Genomic DNA, 18,158 nt, shown 5'->3' with positions numbered 1-18,158 from the left:
AAGTTGTTTACGAGTAACAAAAGATTTCAAAATTGTAATCAAAAGTGCTCAAAGCAGCAGCGCTTAAAGCTTCATCTGATTATGGCTTCTGCTTCTACTGCTCAGTTTTTTGTCTCCTGAACATTTTTATTTTTCAGGGTTGGTGTTTTTTCATCTCACTGATTCCGTTAATCAAAGAAAAAATAATCGAAGATGGTGCCCATTTTTCATTCATGCCTTTTAGTTTCTAGTCACAAGAGACAACTCTTCTCTTTCCTCACTACTCTCCTTGTTCCACAATCAATGGATTCTCCTTTCTTTCTCTTGTGGCTGATGCCTCTCTGCAGCGTTATGTTGACTACCAAAACTATAAAACGGCCATCATCATAATTTTTCCACTTCAGGCTGATACGAATCTGAGGACACAACCAAAAAAAAAGAATATTTGTATTTTAAGCACTTTTTATTTTTTCTTATCTTGGTAATCTACATTTTCATTTTTTGAACCTAAAAGACGTAATAAAAACAATACTTTGCACAATATTTACAAAATTTACAAAAACAACAGTGTTGTTTCAACACATTTAAATATTAATAGTTAAAATATTTAGGACTGGACAGTGGAACACAAAAGGAATTCTCATGAGGTGTTGACGTCAGCCCTGATAAATTATGTCTAAAATTACATGGTTTTCATCCATCTAAATCTGAAGATAAACATTTCAGAGATTCCATTTTAGAAGCTTCCATTAGTTAACAAGGAAATTAACAATCCTTTTTGCTACCGATATTGTTAGCTAACCAGACTGATGAGTGACAATTATCAGTCATTATGAGGTCCAGATGAACCTAAAAGAAACAAGTGATCCGCACAGGAACCTAACTTTAGCTTCGCTCATTAACATTGTTGTTGGCGCAGAACTTCTAAAATATTTAATCTTCGCCTAAAACGGGTGCAAAGACTTGGTCAATGATATTTTGTCTAAGAGAATGACACCGTTTAGTCAAGAGAAATTTCACAGCGTTATAAATCAGAATTAAATTCTGAGCATTGCCTAATTTCAAATATTCGAGGCTCATTTACACAGCAAACATTCTCCAATCATAGATCTTGATTTTTCTTTTCCATTGAAAACCCAAACAGTTTTTGATTAAACAAACTTCAAAAAACTAAAGTTAGTTAAGTTAGGACCGCCTTTACCACAAAAATGATGATGTATGACTGGACAGCTCCAACTGAAATCGACCTAACAGCATTTCATATTGCCTAATTTTCTTTTTTCCATCATAGACTCAAAAACAGAATGCCTTGAAAATGCATGTAAACTTCTGCTACAGAAAGTATTCTTACAGAATTGCCAAACATAGTGTTGCACGGTTTTCTGTTGAAAAGAAGAAAAAAAACATTGGAGAAAATAAGGCATTTAATGCAGTTTGACAGACTCCAGTTGAAGCTGTTTGTCTATCCACCTTTTTTTCTTGTTGAAATTTTGAACCAGGGTAATAAAGAACAAAATAACTTAGCCTATCAGAGAATTGAAATAAATAGCTCAATGAATACATTATCCATAAATTACAGATAGTCACATGATAGAATCAATCAAATTTCTGCTAGCATACTCTAGAGGAAGAGGAAGTGCTAAAATGATGAGATGCAGGTGATAAGTTGAGGAGGGTAATTATCCCATAATTTGTATTATGAGAGAATGGCTCTCAAATTTTTGTTTTTTTTTTCATTCATTTATGCGAATTATGAAAACTTGGGACCTTGAAAAAATTCTTTTACATTCATCACAGGCGGCATTTGCTACATTAATGTAGTGTATCAATAAATAAAAGAAATACACACGCCATAACACAAGGATCTTTCTGTATGAACGACTCTTAATTTAAGAGGCTTTCTTTAAAAATATCATTTAGGGGGAAAAAATCGAGCACTTAACTTAAGTTTAATAAATCATCATGAAATCATCAATTGAAGGAATAATGGACACTTTTCATGGCTGGTAACAGCTACGAAAGTAAGAGCAAAACAAAATATAAACTTCTTGACTTATGTCTGTCCGTGTTTGAGACAACCTTATACATTCATGTCAAGCCTTCTAATCAACTTAAGACATCACTAGAGATTTGCGAATCACCACAAATGCAGTGGACTAATATTTGAAAGTTAGATTTATAACCATTTATATTAGAAGAGATGACATGTATTCTTATTGAAAAGTTCCCCTGTGACCCGAGGATCTTTTAACACATACCTGCTTAATTCAAGACAAATTTGTAAGTTTTTATGACATTGAAGAAGGGCATCTCTGACCTCCCGTTTACTTATTGTTGCTATTTGTTACAAATAATTGCTGAGCTGCAGTTTATTGACTTAGACTGATAAATCATTTGTATCATAAAGATTTTTACAGTGATCAATAAATTATAAGCTTCGTGTGCATTAATTTCCACATCTTCCATTAAATCAAAATAACAAAAACTGCAACATCAGACAGATGGTCTGGCGGATTTTTAAAGTGGAAAATCATCTATTCTTTTATCATGACAAGCATAAAAAAGAAATCAAAACCGGAGAGCAATATGAAGCAAAGTTTTGTGAAAAGAGCTTTGTGTAGCCCTGAACATATCTCTTCTTATGTACTATTACTAGGATCTAGGAGCTTAGTATCTGAATTTTGTAAGTCAAAACGAATAAATCTTAAGTCTTAGAAAAATACAATCATTTTAGATTGGAAGTATTGTTGGGATTTTTTTTAAAACTGCAGTTTTGTCAATCAGAGCTCTTCAAGGATCGGAGAGAAATTTTTTTCGCAAAATAAATCGTCTCACATAGGTTGGGTAGTCCCTATTACCCCGAGATGTTGAATTGGAAGGATTTGCGATTTCAGTATCAAAATGGTAATGCCCAAAGGGATGAATAGAAACACTTCTTGATTTTAGATGCAACTATGCTGCTTTTAGAGCAGCAGAAACATGATAATTTCCCAAACGATCATCTATTTTCTGTGTCTTCAAGTATTTTGACTGACTAAGGTATGACCCTTTCAACTATCGAAAAGATGAAATACTTTTCTTCAGTTTACTTGCTTAAGATTGGACAATTTTCACCATCATGAAATGAAAATTTCTATGACTGATTTCTCATCACTTGATAGCATTTGGCATTTCAGATCAAGCTGTCTCAAAGTAAAAATTCTTGGTGTCGCTGTGATAATACAATGATCTGCATGCATTTTCTTTCTTTTAGAACATATTCAGGAATAATTTCATTGTTCATGTCCAAAATTTATCACTTTAAAAAAATAAAAAAAATAAAATAAAATAAAAAAAACCCCTTTGAAGGCGTGGACAACTGAAAAATTCCTCTCCTCACAAATTATTTAACATGATATGGTTACAAGGATGACAATTAATGGATACTACTAAGCGACAGGATATGGGGAGTAAGTTTCAAGGTAAAACTTAAGGAAATTCATATTTTGGAGGAAAAGTTAATTCCTTGGTTTCTGAACTGAGATAGAACAACGCTCACCTAAAGAGCTATTAGGAACAATGTTTCGTCTGTTTGCTCACTTCCAATGTCAAAATCTACTTAGAATGTAAATGTTACTTGGGAAAATCACAATTTTCCCACACTGCTAATAGTTAAAACCGATATTAAGAGGTATCAGAAACAGTCAAATATTTAGGAGTTCGGAAATATTTTATTAGAGAATTTTCCAGTTTCTTAATGTATACAAAACGTTTAATTTTTCCTTTGAGAAAGAAAAAGTTAATGTTGTCAGCAAAAAGAAAATTTCATTTGATATATTAGTTTTGACTTCAACACGAAAACAATGAAATATAAAAGGAGGAGAAAAAAGAAAAAAAGATAGGCAGATATTGCAGACTCACGAAAAAAATCAGAGTCTAAACTTCTGTGCAGAGGAGAGAAAAATATGTTTAAATCCTTCATGTAACATTGGAGAAAAGAATTTGAAATTTTCACACTTCATAAAGAACAGGAGCATAAATGAACTCTTCAAGTAAAACCAAGAGATTCGTAGCCGATAAAATTGATTCGACACAAAATATTTGTGGATAAGTATTTCATTTGATGTTTTTTACAACTTCCTAAACACGATGCACTTTCGAAATCGAACTTTCTGTGTGCCACTTACAAGTTACATGGCGCTGAAGAGTGAATTTTATGGCATGTTTAAACATCTTTGCTCAGACAATGTGGCACTGCTGCTAGGTCAGGCCTTTTGTTCTGACGCAGTTGATACGACAGTTGTATCTTCCCCACAGGGGTGTGGTAAGGAAAGAGGGTATTTCCTTTATCACCAACATTTCAAGTAAAATAATATGTGTAAAAAAGCTGGAAAATTCAATTTTTAGTTCTGCTCTCCTTAAAACTGGCACTTAGTAAATTCAAATTTTGAAGCTTATCTCTCTAGGTGGGTTGTAAAGAACATCAAGTCGAATTATGATATTTAGCCAACACTGAATTCCCTGGTTTTACATGCAGTGTTCTTTCGACTGCGATCTCTCTAGATTTGAAGATGGTCTATTAAATGTACATGTTCAAACTTTGTGCTTAAGACAAGATAAAAAAAATTAACATTATTTTCTTGGGGACAACTACATTGTGACAGAGCATAGAGTGCTTTTGCACGAACTTAGCTGATACTACAAAAACAGGTGAAAAAATTACAAAGAAACAATGGAGGGGAGGGGGCATATAAAGTGGAACAGCTTATAGATAGTATTCAAATAGTCCAAATATTACAGAGCTTCAATGAGAATAGGATAAACTATGTGGTAAAAAGATTTGAGTATTTGTGAACGTATGTCCGCGATGCTGTGCCAAAGTCATCTGTATGACAACTGTAAACATAGCAGAAAATTGAAATTAGAACTAGGGGAAACGTTATTCGTGATGAAAATTCAGTGTCCCTGCTAGGCGGCAATTAAGTCAAAAGTATTAACTTGAAGGATCTGATCTAGGAACAACCACCACTAAAGTGGTGCGTACAATGTCTGAAAGATACAGGATTACCATAGAATTTAGAGAATAAAATTTCCTGATTTTCCTCACATACTGAAGGAAAAATTTCCTGACAGTAGAAGCCATGCAGGATGGTTAAAAATATGTAATTTTAAATAGTTTTCATGCAAAATTTCCTGTCTAAAACATCAAACCCATTCTAGGCGGCACATAAAGGTTATTTGAAAAAATTTTCCTGACACTTTCATCATTTCTCCAGACATTTCCCTGTAATTTACCGGTTTTTCCAGTATTCCCAGACTGTGGCAACCCTGAAGATATTTAGCTTTATTTTTATGTGTAACAGCTATTGTCAGAAATAAAAGTGTGAATAACTCGAACTCAACTCTTCAGCACTTGGCCACTGTTGATGATACCCCTTCACCCCTTTCTAGTCATGGGTGGGGGGAAAAAAATGTCATGTAGAATATACCTGAAGATGTTTTCCTGCAGCTAGGACAAAAACTGTGACTGCATTTGCCGATCTTATCAACATCACTGAAATCATCTTAACTTTAAAAATCTTTGAAGAATGTGATTGAAATTCTTTGCACATTGAATTTTAATAGAAATGGGCATAATACATTTTTTTACGTAGGACATAGCTTTGCACCTCCAACATGATTTGTTTTTGCCACTGTGAAAATTCTTAAATTTTCAACCGTCTCCAAATAATGAATGTGTGTTAGTTGAACTTCCTGCTGATCCATCATTATGATTGGTACAACAAAATGAGGCACACATTCAAGGAATTCAGAAAAAACAAAATCTGTACTTACAATTGAAAATTGCTACCATGATCGGTGAAGGTGCAAATTTCTGCTGAGCACAGAGCGAACATCTTGGGTAAACCTTAGGGCATCTAAGACAGGTAAAAGACTTAACAATGCAGTATCACTAGGGTCTTGAGTCCATGATCTGATAGGAATGGCATTCTCTAGAAAAGGATAGAAAAAAATGAAATGATGTTAGAACTGAACAATCTGTTTTGACATCTAGGTTATTTAAGAAGAATGTCTACGGTATCAAATAAATTAAGACGCAGGGGTATGGGAATTTTTTCACTTTTACAAATATTAGCAAGCTTTCCTATAAAATGCCCTTTCTGCAAAAGGCCTTGGTACCATTCAAAGAGCACAACACGGTGCTAAAGGACTAAGTTCACATGAAGTGATGCATTTTACCGATGCGCAAAATCATTTCCAATTTTATTCCTCCAAAAGTAAATGTAGTAGCTGAGTGGCCTTTCCAAAAAGCAGCAGAGAAAAAAGAAGAAAAAAAAACTCGACTGCTTTTACCAAAAAATTCACAGCTCACACTGCTTTTGCAAAAAAGGGCTTATTGACTATGTAAATCGGCAATTACATAACTCAGTTAGCGATGTTGCAGACTTCCTGACATACTTTATTTTTTAAACAAAAAACTACTCTAAAATTACTGTGATTTTTCTTCTCTGTGCAAAGAAAATTCTGCGAAAACTTAATAGAATGGTGTCAATTTGTTCTCCTTTAAAAAAATAACATAGAGGTGGATATTTTCAGACACCACAAACGAGATATGTGATTGCGGAATTACGCTGTTGTAATGCATTCCTGCATATTCTGATCCCCTATTAAGACGGACATTGCACCTACCGTCCTCGACTTAGAATCCTGATTTGAATTGCCGCTTTGACAATGAATATTGATATAAAGAAAGCCGGAACAAAAAAACTCACACAAATAAAATAAAATCGTTGATGCGTTTCCGGGCTCCCCAGCCCCTTCTTCAAGGCTGAATTCCAACTGGTTTTTCTTTTGAAATTAATTAGTCCTAATTAAAAGTTAAATTAAATTTAGCATTAGCTTAATTACCAATTGTGAATAAATACAAAGTTGCTCACCTGGATGAGATCGGTAAGCTCCAGGAGAATTGTCAAGAATAAATATACTAGATAGGTCACTGCAAATGGCAGAAAGGTCTTTGGTATAACACCCTGACTCAGGTGTGCAGTGTTGTCGATAGAATCGTTTCCGTAAAATTCCTCGATTATTATCTAATATATCCGCAACTGCAGCACCATAAATTTCCATACTAGCTGTGAATACAACTAATTCATACCACTGAGAAACCTGGATACAGAAAAAGAGACAATTACTACTCATTATTGAACGATGGACCAAGCAATAGACAAAGAAGACATGAGGAACATGGAGCGATCCTATTGGTTAAAACAGGTGGTTGTTATAGACTAAGGGGGAAAATGATGAACTAACTATGGGGTCTCTTGTGGGTTGCCGTTAGTTTGTCTATTGCTTACCTCCTCTGTCCATTGCAACCACCCGCTTCCACCAATAGGATCACTTTAGTTCCTGTTTGTCTTCTTTGTCTATCAATTTCAATAATCAGTCCGCAGCAGAAGTGCATGAGATTCTTAGTTTTCCTCCTGAGAGAGCCTACTTTTTTGATAAGGTGACCATTGCTTTTTTTGCTGTTCATACACAGCTACCCACTTTCGGGTCGATTAGGGTATTCTTTTCTCTGTGCCCTTTCACATTTTCACTGCCAACTGATGAAGGGATTACAATAATCCCATGGTTGAAATGCAGCCAGTTTACCATGTTCTTCTGAGCTGGCAGGAGAAAAAAGATAGAGCAAGAGCTGGATATGCCTCGATCGACTTGATGTTTGGTTGTAATAAATTGTACTAAAAACTTTTCTACAAAACTAATACTGGTGGAAGTTACACCCCCCCCCCCCCCCTTGGTTCATCGGAAAGCAAGTGGACTGTTTCTATATGAAAGCAAAGAACATGGATACAGAATGTGCTCTCAATGGCCTAAAACTTGGAGGTTACATGCATCAAAGATATTAAGTAAAAAAAAAAAATTTTTGGGTAGGAAGGTTGTATATCAATTTTTTAAAAATCGCCGTATCCTAATTCCGCAGCAGATTTCATTCTCTCTGAGGCATTAAGTAGGAAACAGGTAGTTTGCAGGCGGATAGATATGCTTTCATGAACTTAAAAATTCATTTTGGTACATTTCAAAGATACTTTCTAAAACGTACAAACAAGGAAATGCAAGATTTTAAAATATTTTCAAAATTACAGCGCTTCGTTTCCATTAATTTCATGATTTTTAAAGTACCTATTTGACAGAAAAATCAATCAATCAATCATTATGGGGGAATAATTACCCTACCAACCAGAAAATTAATGTTTATTCAGCTCAGGCATCTTTCTTCCAGTAAAAAATTCAGTTTTGAGCATTTAAAGCTCAGAATAACGTTTCTCACTAAAATTTTAGGAGGAAACACTCATTTTCATGACAATACCTGAATCTTGAAACAGCCTCAATGGGATTAGTTTTTTACAAACTACAACTTCTTTCTATCAAGGCTGCTTGCCGCTGATAATGTTTTCTCAGACATCTTTTGAAAAGTATTTCTAAAAGAAGAGAAGACAGGGTCAACACTCTACGATTTAACTTACAATGTCTAGGAAAAAATCCACATGAGGTCGCTTATGAACAAAAAATCGAACCGGATGAGTGTCTATTACAACTTTGAGAACGAAGTCAGGAGGAATAACAGGTTTGACAGTTGTCCGCACGACTCCATCATGGTAGGAGTGAATCAATGTTTCATCTAGATCTAGCACCAGTACTTTCCTTTTCACAAGACCTGGTATAAACAAGAAACAAGAAGATATTCAATTGGACATAATGGATGGGATCATAAGGAAAGTAATTACATAAGCCCTCAGAAATCCTATGAATCAAATCTATTCTGCACAAACATCTGATGTGCTAGTGTGAGCGTCCCCAAAAGAGAAACTTAATGCTGAGAACCTGAACATTGAGAAGTTAGGGCTACTGCTGAAAAGAATGTTTTACCAGGGTGTCTAAAAAACTGGGCTGGCTAAAGATCAGTACTTTTACAGTACTTTTTTGGTACATTCCCTAAAAATTCAGTACCTCCTCAACAGAAAAATTCAGTACTTTTTCAGTACCTCCAATTGACAAAATTTGAAAAATTGCGAAAGTTCAAATTTTTTCCAAGTTGGACAAAAATGCAAAAAAAATGAAAAAAATTCTGGAACCTTCTTGCGAAATTTCCGCACTTTTTCAGTACTTCCAGACCGCACTTGAAAAATCCGTAGTATTTCCGGACTTTCCGGAAACTCCACACTTGTAGACACCCTGTTCACAAGCATTTTGGCATCAAACATGCCAAAAAATGAGGAGCCATACTGCATTTACAACAGTTAGAAATATGCATTGCCTATGATTTGCGTCACTTTTACAGCAATCCATGGGTTGCGAGATCAGGTATTTTGGCACCCCTACAATCATGGGTCATGAGGAGCATTAAGAAAGGAAAAAAACCAAACTAAGTAATATGAACTGAGCCTAATTGACAGACAAATTCTTGTCTTTCGCAGGTCAAAAACGAGGAAAAGTGTATATATTTATTATTTTAGGTAAAAATGCCAAGGGAAAACTACTCACTCAGCCGGTGTCTTGAAAGCGGAGAAAGTGGATATATTTCATATCTAACTGGTTGATGGTGCTGAAACTAAAAAAAAAAAGTTTATTAACAAAAATTCCAATTTAATAGTATGAATTATGAAGGACAGTAGAAAAAAACGGTAGATGGATAGAGCAAGTTAAATTTTGGGAGGCAGATGGATGACTAAATGTAACCATCAAGTCAATCACAGTCAATTACCTTTGCCTGGAAATACTTGTTTCTGGTCTAAAACCTATATCATCTCAAAAGATAAGCTGTACTTTTATCTTTTTTTTATTTTATTTTTTTTTCTTTCTTTTTTTTTTAACTTGAAACATTTACATTCACTTTCTGAACATGGTGAATAATATTCCAACGGAATAATTTTTCTGCATTTACCTATCTTACTTGATGTTTTACTTTATATATAAGTTTTGAACTCATTGTCAGACTAAAAAAGCTCCTGCAATTAGAAAATGAAAACTGAGCAATTTTATACTGGACTGTCAAGTTTTTTTTTCCTGACTTCTTACTTACTGACTTGGTCCATCTGACATTTTTTCATATTACATAGGACAGCCTCACTTCAAGTGAAATGATTCTCCTTGCCTTCCCTCCCGACTCTCCTAAGTTACCATGCAAAAATTACATGAACACTTGACAGTTGGGTGTACAATTGAGAGCATTGACAAAAAAAAGCTTCTTACTGCACAACAAATTTTTCAGACAAAATTTTTGTCGAGAAGGATCGAAAAATAATTTGAGTTTTGAAGAAAGAATTTTCTCTGGGATTCTGAACGATGGATACAGTTTATTAAATAATTACCGATTACATTCGAACCTAAAATTTCAAGCCCCAAATAGGGCATCTTCAAACCTGCAGTAACTGTTACTTAAAAAGTTTTTGCTGAGATGTTAACTTCAAATTGCTAAGACTCCAATTTTATAGGATATTTTTATGCATGTATGGGGCAAAAAAATAATTAAAAATATTTATCCAAGTAGTGATACAAAGTTAAAATTTTTTTATAAGTTTTTCTTCTCAGATCCAAGGTTGCTCTGTTGTGTCATGCAAAATATGGATATTTTAAAAAGAGAAAAGAGCTTATTTCCAAGTGCTATTTGGCAACAAAACAGAGATTACTTTTCCTTTGAATGGTTACAATCATTTTGTCCGCATCTCTCAATTTGAGAAGATCTTGAAATTCCATATAAGTACAACACAAAGTGAGATTCAGTAATTGCGTACTTGTAGAGATAAATTAAAGGAGAAATCTTTCAGATCTATTAGTATTTATATGTTTTGCTTAAAATCAAATAATCGAAGGGAACAAAACAATCCTTGTAATTGTAAAAAATGCTAGAGAGGAATGTTACAAGAAAGATCACAATACCCTTGGCCGAAACCTAGCACTTGGCCTGGATGCCAAGAGGATTATAAGCTCAGTTGCCAAATTCCTCCATACTAGGAACTAAACAGGTGGGAAAAATAAGAACTTAAATGGAGGGATGAATAGCAAAGAACTTTTTTGAGGACTAGGTTTAGTGCCTCATGAAGTACTCAAAAGAAGGGTTAAGAAAGAGGAAAGTATGAATGTCCAGAGTAAATAGTTTGACAACATCCCCCTTGAAGAACAAGAGTACTTGGCTCACTTCCATCAAGAAGAGCGTTCAGTTTTTCTTCCATAACTGCAGTCAAAGCAGTTGAAAATTAGGAAAAATGTCCACTTCTCCCTGAGGGCATTTATAAAATCTCACCTTAGAGCTTAGCAAGACTTTGAATTCAGAGAATGGGGGATAAAATTTGCCCGCTAAAGAGCCATGATTCAAGAACAATACAACTAAAAAGAAATTTTTTTCTCATTAGTAGATCCATGCAAAATAGAAGAAAAGAGTTGGATAATTCAGATACATTATGAGGTAGAATTCAACCCATTTTAAATATTCTAAACATTTTTCTGGTTAACGGCCTTCAGAAACAGATTCCTTTTTCAAGTCATTCTCGGAGATTTCTTGAAAAAGACTCATTGAAACAATATCACATTTGGGTACAGTTTATTAACCTAGAGATAAGCAAGTTGCAGTTCAACCTTCACTTGAAAAGAACATTGGCATTCAAGCTTCCAAGATTCCTCGAAATCATGTTGACTATCTATTGACATTAACTATTGGAAGCAAATTTTATTTAAATATTTGCATTCGCAATGTATTGACAATACCAGGTATGTATAAGACTCTTCAGCAAAACCAACTTGTTCTTAATAGGTAATAATACGATTTTTTCTTAGTTTCTGCATTGGTTAAAATTACTGCAACATTTTTCTTGCTCTCATTTTTTTACACACTGTAGGTAGAATGGAAAATGCAAAATGTACAGCTTCTTAAACAGCCCCCTCCCCCCCTAGAAAAAAGAAAAAAATATATTCTCAGCAGTCTCAGAATCTTTTCAATTGATTCTTCGCAGTCGATTCTCTGTACAACTCTCGTGCCTTCAACTGAGGTTGGTTAAGAAAAAATGAAAACGTAAAAAGGAGAAATGATTCCTAGTTTTGAACTCTCCAGGCTCCGGGAGACAGGTCAACTGTTGCTACCTGATATAAGACACCCCGAACTTAAGAATTTACTTTAGTATTTCCTTTAAAACGATGTTATCTGGACTGGGCTAATTTTGCCGCCCTGGGCTGACAACAGTTTGCTGCCTCTAGATTCAGTAACTAATGACCTCAGATGGCTTGCAGTAAAAATTAAGAATTGCCGCCATGGGCCCTGGAAGTTTCGAGACTTTGAATACCACTTTGAAGTTAAATCTTTGACTGAGAAAGCTTGTCAGGGGTAAAGAGGTTTCAGGACACAAGCTGAAGCTCATCATCCAATGTTTTCGCCTCTGAGTACAATTATGTAACTGCCCAACTGCTGCAAAAGAATGAGCGAAACGAAAAAGGTTGCGGCTATTTAAATTGCCTTATGGCTGGAGATTTGCCCAACTTTTGCCATGGTTCAGGAGATCCAGCACTTTTAGCTGCGCTTAAGGCTAAAGGAGAAAGCGGTTAATAAGTTTAGCCTCCATGTTAGTATACAAGGCTACTGACACAGTTAGATTAAAATACCATTCTTCCTCATAGGTCAAGTTCTAATTCGGAACTAATAGCTGAAGTGCTTTCCGTTCTAATCTGAATGCAAGATACCAGCTAAAAATGGTTAATTAAGGGTAATTTGGTGTAAACTTCTGAAAAGTCACAAGCTGAAGTCATCTAAGTAGACCAGCAATTACATAGGGTCATTAAATAATGTGAATTGCCAGTCGAAGTTCAGGGTAAGGACTGTTTGAAAACCTAACCTCAACAGCACATACTTAACGCTTCTCAGGCAGTTCAATATTGAATCTGATTCTCAGGTGAGGGAATTCATTATTGACTATCAGGCATAACTTTCCATTACATGCAGCATAATCACACTGTCTTCTCTATCTGAATTGTCAGTGCTGATTTTATTCAGTTAGATCTGACACTACAGTACCAAATACAGACCTAACCTAGCTCTGAGGCACTGAGAGTTTTCTAGATCAGTAAGGCACGCTTCAGTTGAGATGATATAAATATGAGTCCTTAGTTATTAACAAGTAGATAGCGGCTGTGGTCATAAAAGTGATGATGAGTTAAAACTGTTAGTTGAACTGAGCAGTGCAGAAAAGATGATCCGTGTCATCCGTTTGACTGCATGTTAGTTTTGAAAATAAACATTAGCCATACAATTTTCAAAGCAAAACATGGCTGAATTGGCTTAAGAATAAACGTTACTTACAGATCTAACCTGTTTTTTCAAAAGGAAACTGATGCAGCTCCAAACTCTAGATGCTAGTAGAAGGAACGCACGAAGGCCCATTTGCAGTTGTTTCAGCATTGATGACGGCTGGATCTCGGATATTTGAAGTGACGAGTAACACTAAAATAACTAGAGCACTTAACAATCATTTATGATAAAGTTGTCGTTCTTTATTCAAAAGACGGTAAAAAATGAAGCTTAAAAAGTAAATACATCACTAGCGAGATCGGATGCGGCCATGACGTTTTTCACGGAACTTGGGGGGTGACAGACAACAGAGGAGGGGCAGGGGAGGGAGATTATGAGAATGAGATAGGGAATGTTCTTTGTATCTTGCTCTTGTTGGAGGAAGAGAGACAGAATGACCGGGAGTGAGACTGCGCGGTGCGCGCCGCCGTGCGGTGACAATACCCCCTAGACTGACCGGTGAGCGTTTCGGAAAGTCGCAACGTGAACATCATAGAGGAAACAAGAGCCGTCTTTGAGTCATGGCTCATGGGCCGCTTGGTGCCCCCTCGATTAAAAAAGTCGTCTCTTATTGGCTGACGGTTCGCGCTGATTTTCCGTAATTTGAAGTTGAAGCCCTTGCAGTTGCAGTTCGTAATATGGATTTTTTTTTGTTTTTCGTATCAATTTTTCGAACTTCAACTATTAATTTTAGAAACTATTCTGAAGAGAATGAGTGAGGAGGAGAATTTTAGGGATGACTGGTTTACTCATGAGTTTTACCTCTCAGATTTTGTTCATCGCGCGTGAGAAACTGCATTATTGGATATCCCCTCCCTCACTTTGAAAATATTCATAGCGATTTCTCACGAGTAATGAAAAAATTGAGGTTGAAGATCCATTCATTTTTTCAGAAAATTCTTGAAGATACACTTTTAAAGTTTCCAACATCCAAAATGTAAATTCATCTTCGTTTTCTCTAAGTACCCGACTACCCGAAAAAATAATTGAATAAAAAATCACCATGCCGGATATTTATTTTCCTTACAGAGATACAACATTTTACTAAAAGTTTGAAAATGAATTCGAATTGACTCCGTTAAAATTGCTGCAATTTACCCCAAATAATATGCCACGAAACGCATATAAGCAGTGAAATCTTCATTTTGAAGTTTCTTCTCGAATTCTTGGATGCATAGTGCATACGCAACTCCTTGGTTGGAATTGAAAAATGAAATTTCACTTTTCAGCAATAAGAAATTTCATTTTGTAAAAATATACTTGAAAATTGCCGGGAACCGTCAGCCAATCAGAGTTAGCGCTCCGTGTGCTGTGCCACACAGAGGGGAGCTCTAGCTCTAACCAACGATCTAACTAACTCTATAGTATAGTAAGTAATTAACCTCTCTCCAGCCACCCAAACACCCTCTTGATATGGAAAATTGATCAATCCGTTTTTAATTTTTCCTTTAATCTCAAGTTCTGACACATCGCATTGCTCATCCAACATGAGGCTAACGAACTTTTTGTTCTTGGAGGCAAAGAAATACAAGAGACATAGATTGCCACATGGTCACCTGTACCACGGGTATGATAAATTTTAACCAGTTATCATCTAAAGTTTTACGAACGTTATCAATCTACCTCTTTCATCATTCTAGATTACCAGTTTATCATTTATGTTCTCATGATTGTCTGTTTGGGTATGCTTACAAATCAATTGTTTAGATGGGAAGGACTACGTATGGAACACAAAGACATTCAGTAATGGAGATAAGAGAGACGAAAAGAATCAAATTCAGTGTCTTCTTGACTGTGTATTAAGGAATTTTCCATTTGGGACAGGGTTAAATTTTTAAAATCTTGGCAGGCTTATCATTAAGTACACTATTTTACAGGAGACCCACAATGGGACGCAAGATGTTAATACATGCGGTGTCTCAAAGTATGCCAAACGGGAACACTGATCAAATTCCTCCGAATAATCAGAGCTTGCGGCGCAGCATCCCCACACTAATAGCAACAGTCCCACGGCTTTACTAGCAAATGTGTGCACAATTCACGCCAAATAAGTTTACTCACTGTTAGACTGTGACGGAAGATCCGCCCTTTTGATTCTTGCATTGGATGCTAATCCGACCTCTGACAATCTTGTGTCGCAGTCTGAAAGTACATAAACTTATTTGGCATGGGCTCTAGGAGGGCTTAAAAAGTCATGTTTTAGCCCTACTTTTTTTCCAAATGAGCACTAGTAAGTCTTATTATTTTAACAGCTCATTGTGCCCAGGAAGTCTTAGTGAACTCTGTACTTACCAAATGATATCCAAATTTAGCTGGCGCCTTTCTTGGTGCTCTGTATGTATTTATTTCTCCTAAGTTATTAGAAGGAATTAATTTGAGGTTGAAACAACTGGTGTCGGACAATTTGGCAGTTGTCTACTTTAACTTTCTCAATCAGTTGCTGTTACTTTTTTGCTGTAGAATGTTTTAAGAATCTGTGCATTGTAGCATGACCCTAAGCCTAACAAATGTGAAAAACTTAAATATTGGAGCCATTCAAAATTCTACGGAAAATGTCTTTTACAATTTGCATTTAAGAAGCAAATTTTAGAGAAATCATCTATAATGGGCTACTGAAAACTGATGTGCCCACATCCAGTTATAATTAACACCTCACACTTGATTAAACAGATGGGAATGTGTGAGGATTGCAGTTTCTCTTTTATCTCAGCCCAGAGTTACAAACAAGTGTATTAAGTAATCTATTCTGCTTACGCCACAGTAAATTCTAATGACTACCCACAAAAGAATTAATAAAAGTGAACCATTTTGATAATTGAGACAAATATTTCTTCTGTTGAAGGAAGCACAAGATCATCGTACCACCCACTGCTCTTGAAGTCGCCCAGTTAGGTCGAGAGCTAGAAATTGAAGAACGAAATATGTTCTACCTGCGCCATTCTTATCTCACCAAGGTAAGCTATCTGTCATCTTGTTCATAATTTTGCCAGCAACCTATCATTGAGTGATAAGTCAGAATGAAGCTTATGCCTTTCAGAACATCTTGGGATGGTCGAATATTTCATCAATCAATCATCCGATGATTCAAATTCTCAATTACTTAATCAAAGAAATTAGAATCAAAAAGTTCAAAACAATATAATTTTTATTGGATAATTGTCAATTCCAAAGAACAGCATTAAATGGGAAAACATCTGTTGGTGAACATGTTTTTAACTTAATCATCAAATTTCTGTAAGAGCTTTAATGAGTTTACCTACATTAATGGTGAAATTATAAAAACATGTATTCTGATTGTTGTGTCTTAAAATTTTCTGTTCTAATTTTGCATACATAGAACATGGTAATAATCTAATCTGGCAATTTAATCCATCCACATTCCAAGGGTACACTGATTAAGGTCCTGATAAATATTCAAAACTAGCCTAGTTGCTGTTTCTATTGAATCTTGAAGGGGGCACCAATCGATTTAAAAAAAAGGCAAATTTACTCAAGGGAAGGTTAGTACAAGAACCCAACAAATCTTGAAAAATGCCTCTACATTAATTGACCAAAATCGAATGGCAAAAGATCAAATTTTACAATTAAAGACGAGTTAAAGACCATTTCCCTCTTCCCTGCCTTTTTCACTTGGATTACACTGGCTCATGCTAGAAACAGCATAAGTGCAATTGGTTTCTCTCTACGTATAGGTGTCTTTATGGATGAGTCTGAAATGATACTTCCTAATTGTAAAATGCAGTCCCATCGGCACTTTTGAATGGAAGTAAGTTAATGGGCCAGTTGCGCTGGTAACAAATCGTGTTTTGATGCTTTATTCTTGCAGATTAACTAAAAATATGATCTGTCCAAACAGCAACTTTCTACGTTGAATATCGACCGGGATATCGTCTTTTGAAAAGTCGGGGTTTTAGACGTCATCTATAGCAGTGGTGCATAATATGGTATGTACTACCGCGGTAGACGACATCATTAATTGAGTTTTTCAAGGCGGGTATCTCGGTCAATATTCAACGTAAAAAGTTGTTGTTTGGACAGATCTTCTTATTTTTAGTTGACCTGCAAGAATAAAGTACAAAACCTGATTCTGTGACCAGCGCAACTGACCCATTACCGATGTATGTCCTGTTTTGAAATTTGGAACTTACGTTTTATGTTTTCACTGAAGCACCACTTAATTTGTAATTTGTATAGTTTCATTTGTTAAATTAAATACATTTTCAGGACAAGTTTCCAGGCTTATTAGGTCAAATCAGTTGGAGTTAACTCCTCTTTGGGGCGAAGTAAAATGATTTTTATTTTAATTACCTATCCATCCAGATCAAATATAGTAAATCATTTGGAAGACTTTCCATGTGGGGAAGCTTTCCTCTTTTAATCTGAAGGGTTTCCTCATACATACTTTTGTGACTCTTCAGTCATACAACATGAAATTAACCAGAAATTGTTCAATGGTAGATTTTTTCCCAGTTTTTCTTCAGAAAATTACTCCTCTCTGTTACAGGAAGAATCTAAAGCTCACAGGGCAGCGTTGGAATACTGTACAAAGGCAACAAGGGACCTTAGAACATACAAGATGAATAAGTTTTCACAGCCAGAGAGATTATCAGAGCATCTGGAACATTTGAGACATGGGGAAAGATGGGATTGCATCTAAGTGAAAAAGTGTTTCGTTATTTAACTTTTATTTGTACAGATTTCGGTTAGTAAAAAAGGCTTTGATTTTGAATAAATTTTACACAAGTCATGAACTCAAATTGTGTCGTCTACTTTATTGAACGAAGACAAATAAGCCAATCAGTGTTGTGAACTGAAATTTGAAAAAATGAAATCTCACAAGTGTCAGGTTCTGCTAAAATTCAAA

The 18,158-nt window shown here is 35.4% G+C and overlaps 3 protein-coding genes across 4 annotated transcripts in view; 1 reads left to right on the top strand and 2 right to left on the bottom strand.

The window, feature by feature from the left end:
- The window catches only part of dor (vacuolar protein sorting-associated protein 18 dor), a 133,832-nt gene that overhangs the window by 48,435 nt on the left and 67,239 nt on the right, over window positions 1-18,158 (bottom strand). The gene's annotated exons all lie outside the window — the stretch shown is intronic.
- On the bottom strand, window positions 424-13,619 carry Dd (CTD nuclear envelope phosphatase 1-like protein dullard). Of its 2 annotated transcripts, none has more exons than XM_019050119.2 (6): window positions 13,307-13,619; window positions 9,505-9,571; window positions 8,487-8,677; window positions 6,897-7,125; window positions 5,794-5,951; window positions 424-4,854 (listed from the first exon to the last, which is right to left on the bottom strand). In XM_019050119.2, exons 1-5 carry the CDS (start codon window positions 13,403-13,405, stop codon window positions 5,806-5,808), a joined length of 732 nt encoding a protein of 243 aa, XP_018905664.1. In that variant the 5' UTR covers window positions 13,406-13,619; the 3' UTR covers window positions 424-4,854; window positions 5,794-5,805. The 2 variants fall into 2 exon arrangements, with proteins under 2 accessions (XP_018905664.1, XP_018905744.1); XM_019050199.2 differs by having other exon boundaries at window positions 13,316-13,619.
- LOC109037825 (large ribosomal subunit protein mL63) lies at window positions 14,641-18,045 on the top strand. Its single transcript, XM_019052674.2, has 3 exons — window positions 14,641-14,861; window positions 16,137-16,248; window positions 17,799-18,045. The coding sequence occupies exons 1-3, from the start codon at window positions 14,782-14,784 to the stop codon at window positions 17,949-17,951; spliced, it is 345 nt and encodes a 114-aa protein (XP_018908219.2). The 5' UTR covers window positions 14,641-14,781; the 3' UTR covers window positions 17,952-18,045.

This window comes from Bemisia tabaci, chromosome 2, assembly GCF_918797505.1.
Source record: "Bemisia tabaci chromosome 2, PGI_BMITA_v3".
Taxonomy (NCBI): Eukaryota; Metazoa; Arthropoda; class Insecta; order Hemiptera; family Aleyrodidae; genus Bemisia; species Bemisia tabaci.
This window is presented reverse-complemented; position numbering and strand designations above follow the sequence as displayed.